The 12,500-nt window shown below is 40.0% G+C and overlaps 1 protein-coding gene across 1 annotated transcript in view; it reads left to right on the top strand.

Annotated features, from left to right (window-relative positions):
* LOC143282489 (semaphorin-2A-like) overlaps positions 1 to 10,861 on the top strand; it is a 129,740-nt gene extending 118,879 nt beyond the window's left edge. The window contains exons 15-19 of the mRNA XM_076588151.1: positions 1 to 70; positions 1,664 to 1,743; positions 3,945 to 4,187; positions 7,333 to 7,421; positions 9,085 to 10,861. The exon at positions 1 to 70 is cut by the window's left edge and continues 85 nt beyond it. Of these exons, the coding sequence (XP_076444266.1) occupies positions 1 to 70; positions 1,664 to 1,743; positions 3,945 to 4,187; positions 7,333 to 7,421; positions 9,085 to 9,156 (554 nt within the window). The 3' untranslated portion in view covers positions 9,157 to 10,861. The remainder of the gene's footprint in view (positions 71 to 1,663; positions 1,744 to 3,944; positions 4,188 to 7,332; positions 7,422 to 9,084) is intronic.
* Positions 10,862 to 12,500: the final 1,639 nt, after the last annotated feature.

The following is a 12,500-nucleotide window of genomic DNA, read 5'->3' as shown; positions in this document are numbered from 1 at the left end:
GTATCTACGACCCGTACTGCGGCTGGGACGCCAAGGCCGGCCAGTGCCTGCACACGATCAAGGGTCGCAGGTCAGTCAGTCAGTCACAGCATCCACACCCCCGGGGGGCCCAATGGCTCTGAGAGAGAGCGTTGGAGCGTTTTTTTGGGGGGTTTTTTGTTCAGTCTTGAGTGCTCTGGGTTCGATTCTGGTGTTGGTCAGCAGCTGGTGGGTTTAAGTAAGGGTGGAGGTGGTGGTGGTGTTTTCTTGGTGTGTTTTTTGTTGTTGATTTTTGTTTTCTTTTGGGGGGGGGGGGGTTGTGGGGGGGACGAGGGGGAGGGGGGATGGGGTCTGCTAGTGTTGTAATTCATTTCTTCTGATTTATCAGTAGTTAATCATGGTAACTCAAGTTATTATAATGTGGAGAAAAGAAATTATATTTGTAACTGACTTAATAATTAAACAGGAGTCTTGCTCAGTTTTCCGTGCTTTGTGTATTGACAAAGAACTCCAGCTCTTTGATCTTAAGATCACTCAGTACGGCCAGTCCTCTCTTCTCCTCTTCATAGACCCTTCAGATGTCCAATGGGTGTCTCAATGACCCAACCTTTAGCTTCCGTCATCAGAATTGTGGTATTCTTTGTCAACATTCACCTCTTCAGTATAAGAGCCTTCCGCTTGCAATATTTTGATGGTGGTAATTGGTGTCAAACGCTGTTAACGTCGTCTCTTTCGCCGTTCGTATGGAGAGAGTTAAGATCACTTGCAGCTGGTTTGAATGATTATGGAATTCAGCAACCCTCTGAATGGAAACATCTTTTTTTTTTCTTTCCTTTCTGTATACAGATTTTATCATCTTTGTACAATCTTTCTATTATCATTACACATGACAAAGAAACCTTATTTTGTGGTTGCTCAGTTCATTTATGATTTTTTTGTGGTTTTTGCAGAATGTTCATGAAATTTGACAATAGACTGTTCTATGTTGAATCAGATGTCAGTGTCTATGTAATTTGTGGAATAAATCTGATTGTTTCATATTGATTCAGATGTCTGATGAATTGGTAAAAGTAACCTCATGTTCATGTGTTCAGTTCATTAAAAAAAAAAAAAATCTGTGGTTTTTGCAGAATATAAATTGTGAATTGACCGTTCCATGTTGATTCAGGTGTCTTGTGTTCACGTAACTTGTGAATATCTGTTCCGTGTTGATTGAGATGTTTTTTGGAACTGCAGGATTGTTCCATACTGACGGGCGCAATAGCCAAGTGGTTAAAGCGTTGGACTTTCAATCTGAGGGTCCCGGGTTTGAATCACAGTGACGGCGCCTGGTGGGTAAAGGGTGGAGATTTTTACGATCTCCCAGGTCAACACATGTGCAGACCTGCTAGTGCCTGAACCCCCTTCGTGTGTATATGCAAGCAGAAGATCTAATACGCACGTTAAAGATCCTGTAATCCATGTCAGCGTTCGGTGGGTTATGGAAACAAGAACATACCCAGCATGCACACCCCCGAAAGCAGAGTATGGCTGCCTACATGGCGGGGTAAAAACGGTCATACACGTAAAAGCCCACTCGTGTGTATACGAGTGAAAGTGGGGGTTGCAGCCCACGAATGAAGAAGAAGAAGAAGGAAGTTCCATACTGATTGGGATGTCTGATGGGTTTGTTTGTTTTTTTCAGACTGATCACGTTTGCTGACATTGACCTGTACAACCATGATCTGGAGAGGGCCATCCAGCTCAAAGTGGGAGACCTGTATAGTAAGTGTCATCATCACCGCCTTCATCAATAGCATTACCATCATCAGATTCATCAATACCATTATGATTGTTATCGTCATCATCATCATCATCAATATTATTATCACCATTATAGTCATTATCATAACCATCATCATCATCATCATCATCAGTGTTATCATCATCAGCGTCAGCATCATCAGCAGTATTATTATCATTGTCATCATCATCATCATCAATATTGTTGTCGTCATCATAACTATCATCAGCATCAGCAGTACTATCATTATCATCATCATCATTAATATTATTATCATCAGCATCAGCAGTGTTATTATCATTATCAGTATTATTATCATCATCATCAATATTATCATCAGCAGCAGCGTCATTATCATTATTATCATCATCATTGTTATCGTCATGACCAGTATTAGTGGCAGTATCATTTTGATGAGGGCACCGTTGCAGCATCGGTGAGGCATTGAGCTTTAGATCCAGTGGTCAGCATTCACTCCCCTGTTTCAACACAGTGGGTTTTTTTTTTCCTCGGGGGGGAAAGGCACTTAACTCCATCTTTCCTCTCTCCACCCAGTGTGTGAACGGGTACCTGGATACCTGACTTGGTTGGGAAAGGTAAACATGGCCAGGAGAGGACTGGGCCCAGCCTTCCTATGCTCAGTTCTAGACACAGTGGATATAACTTCACTGCCTTCCTATGCCGAGTTCTAGACACAGTGGATATAACTTCAGTGCCTTCCTATGCCGAGTTCTAGACACAGTGGATATGACTTCACTGCCTTCCTATGCTGAGTTCTAGACACAGTGGATATAACTTCAGTGCCTTCCTATGCCGAGTTCTAGACACAGTGGATATGACTTCACTGCCTTCCTATGCTGAGTTCTAGACACAGTGGATATGACTTCACTGCCTTCCTATGTCGAGTTCTAGACACAGTGGATATGACTTCCGTGCCTCTCTATGTCGAGTTCTAGACACAGTGGATATAACTTCACTGCCTTACTATGCTGAGTCCTAGACACAGTGGATATAACTTCAGTGCCTTACTATGTCGAGTTCTAGACACAGTGGATATGACTTCACTGCCTTCCTATGTCGAGTTCTAGACACAGTGGATATGACTTCACTGCCTTACTATGTCGAGTTCTAGACACAGTGGATATAACTTCACTGCCTTCCTACGTCGAGTTCAAGACACAGTGGATATAACTTCACTGCCTTCCTATGTCGAGTTCTAGACACAGTGGATATAACTTCAATGCCTTACTATGTCGAGCTCTAGACACAGTGGATATAACTTCAGTGCCTTACTATGCTGAGTTCTAGACACAGTGGATATGACTTCACTGCCTTCCTATGTCGAGTTTTAGACACAGTGGATATGACTTCTCTGTCCTGATAGTTGTAAAATGCTGTGGAACCTTTAACTTTCAGCCTTTAATCATTTTAATCTCGTTTCCAGAATGCGAGAAGGTGTACAAGATCTCGGGAAGCTGAATAAATGTTCATTATTATTATTATTGATATTATTTGGGTGACATTTCCAGAATTTGAGAAGGTCTCCAAGATCTTGGATAGCTGAATAGATGTTCATGATTATTATTGATATTAATTGATGACATTTCAAGAATACAAGAAGGTGTCCAGAATCATGGGGACCTGAATAGATATTCATCATTATTATTGATATTATTATTTTGGTAACATTTCCAGAATACAAGGTGGCCAAGTTAAATGTTCATTATTATTATTATGATCATTTTCATCATCATCATCATCATCATCGTCATCATTATTATTATTATTGTTATTGTTGTTGTTTTTATTATCAAAAAAATAGGGACGATTCCAGAATATGAGATGTCCAAGATCTCAGGGATCTGAATAATTGTTATTATTATTATTGATATTACAATTGTTATTGATATTATTATTTTATTTTGGTGACATTCCAGAATAAGTGTTCATGATGATGATTATTATTATTATCATTATTGATATTATTATTTGGGTGAAGTTTCCAGAATATGAGGAAGTGTCCAAGATCTCGGGGACCTGAATAAGTGTTGATGATCATTATTATTGATATTATTTTGGTGACATTTCCAGAATACAAGAAGGTGTCCAAGATCTTGGACAGCTGAATAAATGTTCATTATTATTATTATTATTGATATTGTTATTTGGGTGACGTTTCCAGAATACGAGAAGGTGTCCAAAATCTCGGGGAGCTCGGTGACCCTGAAGGTGGTGTACAAGCTGCACGTGCCTGGCACAGTGACCTGGATGAAGAACAACACCTTCATCGCCGACGACCGACACATCCTCGCCCAGGACAACTCCCTCATCATCACTGACCTCCGCAAGGCGGACGAGGGCGTCTACGAGGCCATCGATGAGCAGAAGAGGACTGTCGCCAAGTATCTGTTGTCCATAGAGACAAGTAAGAATTGTAAGCTGACCCACTTTTGACTAACTCTTTTTCGGTGTTGTCTGGAGGAGCCGTTCTTGGAGCTTGCTGTTTTTTACTCCGCTGTGTTGGATGATGATGCGGCCTCTGACGTGATGTGACGTGACGTGCTGGTTTTCTGGTGATGTTGTGTTTCTGGGTTAATAGGTGTGCGTTCCGTAAGGCTGCATGCTTGCATGTGTACTGAAGTGTAAATGTTTGATTATAGGTATGTATGTATGAATGTATGTATGTAGGAAGATGGCATTTGCAGTACTTGCAATCATGCGCATACACCACATACTCACAGACACAAAGGCACACACAGACAGAGGCACAGACACAGACACACACGCACACACACACTCTCTCTCTCTCTCACTCTCTCTCTCTCTCTCTCTCTCTCTCACACACACACACACACACACACACACACACACACACACACACACACACACACACTGGTTTCAGTAAACATGTATATTTGTTCAAGACTGTAGAAAAGAAATCTGCAATTGGATATTTCTTCAGTTAACGTACAAATCACCAGTATTCTTTTGAATACTTTACAAAAAAAACATATTGAAACACTTTGAACTCATAATGTGACTTAGACACCCTGGTAGTCACCAGTAGTCCAATGGTGTCACCTTGCCTATACTGAGTAAACTTTTTTATCTTTGTTTTAATAGTTCCTTTTATTGAAAATAAAGGTGAGAGGGAAAAAAATGCAATACATAAATTGATGAAAGGAAAAATATGCATGTGTTTCAATCTCCGGACCCATAATTAAATAATGCTTCTTTATACATCTACTACCTAAATCACAACTGAAACCCAGAGTGTCAGACTTTCATGGCCACGTTATTGTTGCAAAGATAAATCGGTCAATGTTTTTGGTGTACAAGTCTAAAACTGCATGGGCCCTTTCATGACTTCTGTTTTTGTTGTGATGTTTCTTTTCGTATTGGCAGTTGCCCATAGAAACCTTCCACCCCACTCCAGCTGATTTGGTTTGGTTTTGTTTTCTTCTTCTTCTTCCTCTGTTTAAAAACTTGCATTTCTCAAAAATTAGTTGTGAGTAGTCTATGGAATGATTATGTGGTGTTTGTTGTTGTTGTTTTTTTTCTTTCTTCCATGTGAATATTACATTTCTAGGATGTTATAGTGAGTCTTTGGTTTGATTCATACAGTGCGTGCATGACTTTGTTTTGTAGCTCTGTGGATTTGTTTTCTGAGACAAAGGACTGTAATGCACTGTGCATTACATGACAGAGCAGTGCAGTACAATACAATACAATACAATACAATACAGTAGATATAATGCAATGCAGTGCAACACAAAACACAGTACAGTGCAATACAATACAACACAATACAGTAGATAGAATGCAATGCAACACAACACAACACAACACAGTGCAGTACAATACAGTACAATGCAATACAGTAGTGTACAGTACAATACAATACAGTAGATACAATGCAATGCAATACAACACAACACAACACAACACTGTACCTTACAGTACAATGCAATGCAATACAATGCAATGCAATGCAATATGATACAGTAAGATACAGTACAGTACAGTGGAGTACTGTCATGCCCTGTATTGTACTATACTGTACTGCACTGTACAATACAATATGATTCTGTAAAAAAAAAACAGTAGAGTCTCATTCAGTACAATGCAACACAAAGCAAACCAGTACAGTACAATGCAGTACTGTATACCGTAGCATATCATAGCAGAGCCATTGTGTTACAGTGTTGCACAATGCATGCAGTATGGCAAAATGTTGCAAAGTTTTTTGTTGTTGTTTTTTTGAGATTACATGGGAGCTATAACCAGCACAAATATGCTGTCAAATGTGATGTTATGCAATATAATGTGATGCAATGTTATTTATTCTATATAATATCATTACAGTTAAGTATACATGACAGAGTATTACAAAAGATAGTGTGTTACTTGTGGTATAGTTTGGTTTGATGTATAATGTTTGCTGCAGCTTACGGTAGATTGTGTATCAGCAAGTCCCAATTTCTATGCAATTATTTAGGCACTGTTATTGCTCTTCAGTAGCTGAAGGGTTGGACTGTGACTGGAACAATTTATGGGCAGTGTATTACATAGGAGATACACCATCCAGACACAATGGATTGAAATAATGCATAAACTGGAAAACATTCTTCTTCTGAATTCATGGTCTTTGACTCTCATATTCATTCATGCACAAATGGGCTTTTATGTGTACGACAGTTCATGCCCGCCATGAAGACAGCCATACTCTGTTTTCAGGGGTGTTCATGCTGGGTATGTTGTTGCTTCCATAGCCCACCAAACACTGATATGGATTATATGATCTTTAACGTGACATACGAAGAGGTTTCAGACACCAGCAGGTCTGCACATTAAATTTGTTGTTGACCTGGAAGATAGGAAAAACCTCCACCCTTGACCCACCAGGTGTGCCGAAACGTGGAATCAGACTCAGGAAAACTTGGACGAGAATCCATCATTCTAACCATTCAGCCACCATGTCAGGCTGACATTCATTAACTGTGCTTTTCATTGTACACTGTAATGTCTTCCACATCACTCTGTATGTATAGCAAAGTACTTCTCATTGGATCGAGAGAAACGTGTGTGTGCGTGTGTGTGTGTATGTGTGTGGGTGTGTGTGTGTGTGTGCATGTGTGTGAGTGTGTGTGTGTGCGTGCGTGCGCGCATGTCATTTTTAGTAATCTTATACCCTTTTTTTGTTGGATGTTTTCATTTGTTAATATTGTTGTGCAATACCCTATTGTCTTAACAGGAGTATGTGTGTGGGGGGGGTTAGTATATCGTCAGCTATTGGGAATTCTTATTTGACTAGTTTTAATCTCTTCTTATGTTGCGCATGATTTTTATGCCAGTGTTTACAATGAGCCTGTGATTGCACAACTTAATTTCCATGTGGATTAATAAAGTGTTTTTGATTTGATTTGATTTGATTTGATTTGAAAGTACAAAGCCACACATATGTGATTGTAGGTTTTCATGAGTTGATTTTCATCTTAATTTTTTTTCTCCATTTTGAGAGCAGGCACATACATGACATACAAGACTGATCCAGTGTCTGTGTGTTCCAGCCAAGGAGCAGATAGAGCAGAGGTGGATGAGGAAGTTTGACCAGTGGTGCGATGAGTTCGAGCGCTACCAGAATGACATCCGGCAATGGGTGAGCTCCTTTTCTTGATTCACTTGAATATTGCTTCTACTTTTCTTTTCTTTTCTTTTTTTTTTTTTAACCATTTCATCACTTAGATGTTTCACTTTACAAGAAGAACCTATATGTATTGATATCAGTGATAGGACTGAATGAATATTGCATAACCTGATTTTTTGCCATTTCATCATTTAGTTGTTTCACTTTACAAGAAGAACCTATATGTATTGATATCAGTGATAGGACTGAATGAATATTGCATAACCTGATTTTTTGCCATTTCATCATTTAGTTGTTTCACTTTACAAGAAGAACCTATGTGTATTGATATCGGTGAAAGGACTTGAATGAATATTGCATAACCTGAATTTTTGCCATTTCATCATTTAGTTGTTTCACTTTACAAGAAGAACCTATGTGTATTGATATCAGTGAAAGGACTTGAATGAACACTGCATAACCTGAACAGGCTGGAAAATAGATTTTGAAAAATACTGCAGTACAACTTGAGGTTGAGAGCATTAAGAGGGGGGAGGGGTGGGGGTACAAACATGGACTTACCACTCAGATGAAAATTGATAGGTTTGGATACAAACTGCCAGACCTCTAGTCAGGGTGCAGTATGTTTAAGCCATGTCGGGACACCATGCCTGTATCAAACTTACTTTTTTTCTTTCTTTTTTTTTTTAACGACTAAAGAGTAAGATACAATAAAATACAATCAAACAGAGTGTGTTGTGATGTGATATGATACAATACAGTTTGTGTTCAATGCATTACATGAATCGATATCTTTATTAAAAAAAAAAAAAAAAAGAAAAGAAAAAGAAAAATGTGTGTTGTTTTGTTTGAACTGATGTTATGTCCTTCACAATTCATTCTCTCTCAAAAAAAAAAAAAAAAAAAAAAGCATCCAGTAATAAAAGGAAGCTAGTTGAAGATGATGAGATCGCAATGTGTGCTATGATGTGATGTGACAGGAACAGATGATGTGATGTGTGACGTGATGTAATGTGACAGGAACAGATGATGTGATGTGATGTGACAGGAACAGATGATGATATGTGTGATGTGATGTGATGTGACAGGAACAGATGATCTGATGTGATGTGACAGGAACAGATGATGAGATGTGTGATGTGATGTGATGTGACAGGAACAGATGATCTGATGTGATGTGATGTGATGTGACAGGAACAGATGATGAGATGTGATGTGATGTGACAGGAACAGATGATGTGATGTGATGTGATGTGACAGGAACAGATGACGAGATGTGATGTGATGTGATGTGACAGGAACAGATGATCTGATGTGATGTGATGTGACAGGAACAGATGACGAAATGTGTGATGTGATGTGATGTGATGTGATGTGACAGGAACAGATGATGTGATGTGATATGATGTGATGTGACAGGAACAGATGATGAGATGTGTGATGTGATGTGATGTGACAGGAACAGATGACGAGATGTGTGATGTGATGTGATGTGACAGGAACAGATGAGATGTGTGATGTGATGTGATGTGACAGCAACAGATGATGAGATGTGTGATGTGATGTGATGTGACAGGAACAGATGACGAGATGTGTGATGTGATGTGATGTGATGTGACAGGAACAGATGATGAAATGTGTGATATACGATGAGATGTGTGCTGTGCTTTAACAGGAACAGAAGTGCAGCACATGCTGTGAAGACTCCCCAATCTCCAACATGGTTCCACGGATCGGAGGAAACTGATGAAGTCACCACCTCCCTCATCACTTCATCCCCCCCCCAGCCCCCTCCTCCTCCTTCCTGGCCAGCTTCTCTTGTGGAGCGGTCAGCAGCGCTGGTCAGGACAAACACCAGACTGACCGACCAAACACACTGTGCGTCTACAGGACGTCGGCTGACACCATTTGCATCGGCAACCCAAGAACTGGCTGGCTCCGCTCTCCTTCGCAGTGTAATATCATTATCCATGTTTATTCCGAGGAAAGTGGCAGAACTGCTTCGCCACATATCAAAAATGTTAAACCTGGCTGCAATGCTTCATTGGATGGGGAGAGAAAAGAGTAATTTGGTGATACTTTTTTTCTTTTTTACTTTTACGAAGCTGCTATCTTGTTTTGTTTTGGGGGTTTTTTTTTCGGTCAGAGGGAAGCAATACATGTGAACGACACCCTCTCAGAACGCCTAGCTAGATCACTAATGACCACAGAGAGAGCTAAGCTGATGCACTGTCTAAATGTCTCCACAACTGCCATCACCAGTGAAAAGCAATACATCTTGAAGATCCCCTGTCTCAACAGTTTGATGATTAGACGTTATGTCGCGAAACAATTTTTTTTTTTTTCCCATGGTAGCATGTGTGCTATCTTTTTGTGACTTTCAACATGCAGAGTGGAAGGACAGGGCAACTTTTGCTCTGTGGTGTGACTTCTGGAATCTTCAGAATGCCAGCTATATGGTGACTCTTAAGTTATGTGCGTGGTTTCTGCCATACTGTGTTTTGACATGCACATTTTCATGATCACATATGTGTTGCTCAGTGTTGTGTGAACACGTGTTCTTTGTCTCAGTGTGTGTGTTGACGATATCAGACATTCATTGAGGGATTGGAAGACAAAGGAGGTGACTGCGTTGAACATTGTTTCTACTTAATTAATCCCTTTCCCATCTCTCTTTCCATCATCTCCTGTCTCCATCAGTCAATCTGTACCTGTACAGCAGAAAAGACTGACAGCCAGAAAACGCAAAATGACTTACAGAAAATTCTGGTTTCAGAAAACACTCCAATTGACTGATAAACTGTAGGATAGAGTTCTGTGTACAGACTGTCTGTTGTTGGATATAGAGTTTTGTGTGTACATGATGTGCCCTGTTGAGCGGATCAAGGAGTCCCTGTACAGAATGTGTCCTCATGTGTGTGGTTGGGAATGTTGTACAGCTTCACTGGTCTCTTCTGTGTTTGATTTCTACATGTCCTGCTCTTCTGCGCTCACCTGTCTTCATAGTTTGTGGTTCTACACTAAACTGCCCATCATCCTGTGCTGAAAGACAAACAGACTGAGTGCAAAGATGGGACAGAAAATTTTCCAATAAATCGGATCATCAAGGAGCATTTCAGCGTGTCTCAGTCTCCTGCTTGGGACAGACTTTTCATAGACCACTGTGGTGATGGTGACTTAATAATGTGTACATGATGATACTGGAAGTGGGTGTGTTAGAAACCTGTGGCAAGCCAGTGACATTGTCTGTTATTCTGAACAATCTGATCCAGTAATTGTCCACTATTCTGAACAGTCAGGTGCAGTCAGTAACAGAAACGGTAACTGCATGATCATGTAATCATGTGAAGGAGCACAGACAAACAAAAATCTGCACAGAATGAAAATGAGTTCCTTTTTCCCCACACCCATCCAGATTGTAGGATTCTCCTCTGTAATTCTCTCTCTGTTGATTCTCCTCTGTAATTCTCTCTCTGTTGATTCTCCTCTGTAATTCTCTCTGTTCTCTGTTTCTCCTTTTCTTTTCCTTTTTTTTTTTTTTTTTTTTTTTTTTTTAAATATTTATTCCATCTTTAGTTTTACAAATTTAAACAGTGTCACAACCGGTCTTCTCATTGTTAGTTTAACATCATGATATCATGCATTCATATTGATATAATGTACAAAGATGTTTTTTTTCTTTTCTTTTGAAATTGGATGCTTACGTACATAAACTAAATCAAGACATACATGAAGTCACACAAACTAACAGTCACATAGATACATACACACACGCAAGCTCATGTTACACGTACACGTCTGCACATGGGAACAAAATGATTCGCACAAGGGAGGAAAAAAAAAAGGGGGGGGGGGGGGGGGACGGATGCTGCCTGATTTTACCTGCTGTCATGGATTCCAAAGATTAAGCAGACATGGAGAGTTTACATTTTGTCATGAGGAAAAGAAAATACACCACAAGTACTATGATATGTTGTATTCAGCTGAATACGAGAATATTACAGATTCAGATAAGATAGCTTTTAGGCATGTTAAACATGCACATCATCAAAGAGGGGTGTATAGAAGAACCAACTATTGGTAAATTTGTTATATTCCGAATTGATTACAACAATACATTTTTCAATATAATATCGGTGTGTCTCCCTTTCTGTTTCTCTTTCTATTGCTCTCTCCCTTCCTCCCCTCTCTCTCTCTCTCTCTCTCTCTCTCTCATTCTCCCCATCTTTCTCTTTATCGGTCTCTTTTCTCTCACCCCTCCTCTTCCTCACTTTACCCCTTCTCTGTTGAGATATTCCTCATCAGACCAAGACGAATGTGTCCCTTCATTCTCACCACAGCACTGACAGAGCAAATTCAGTGCAGTGCATCAGAGTGCAGTACAGAACAGACCCAGGATGTCACAATGTACAGTGGAAAGTATGTGTTCCAAGAAAGAAATCAGCTGGACTTTATCATTTTTTTAAATGCGAAAGAAACCTTCTGGACTTTTTTTTTTTTTTTTTTTTTTTTTTTTTTTTTGTAAAGTGATCACAAAGTTAGAAGACGGAGCATCCAGATGCTGACCTGTACTTCCAAGGCAAGGTTCGCTGCAGATCAACACTCCATCGATGTGAATGGGTTGTGTAATGACACTGTGCGCGGAACGTTTTGTTCGTTGTACATGACGGCGAGGCAGTGGAACGGACGCTGCCTGATTTTACCTACGGTCATGGATTCCAAAGATCAAGCGGACATGGAGACTGATAATGATTATGACGAGTCACTTGGCGTGTGTCTTACTAGAAGTATTATCTGCGCACTCGTTTGTATGTTTACCGTTCAGTCTGAAGTCTGTTTGTGGCATGCCTCTGCTTCTTGACATATTGTTGAGGATTCTGAGGTGTGCTGATACTGTCACAAGTGTAGCGCCTGACCGCTACCAAGCAAAATGATGTGTGTCTGTATGTGTGAGCGTGTGTGTCTGTGTGCACGTATGGGTGTCCATGCATAAGTGTGTGGGTGAGCTTTTTCCTTTCTTTTTTTTTTCCTAAATGTATCACGTGGATGAACTTGTTTCTGTTCTTTTTGCTTTCTCATCTAACCTTTAAA

This window comes from Babylonia areolata, chromosome 5 (assembly GCF_041734735.1).
Source record: "Babylonia areolata isolate BAREFJ2019XMU chromosome 5, ASM4173473v1, whole genome shotgun sequence".
Taxonomy (NCBI): Eukaryota; Metazoa; Mollusca; class Gastropoda; order Neogastropoda; family Buccinidae; genus Babylonia; species Babylonia areolata.
The sequence above is the reverse complement of the archived record's forward strand: the minus strand, read 5'-3'. Positions and strand labels throughout refer to the sequence as shown.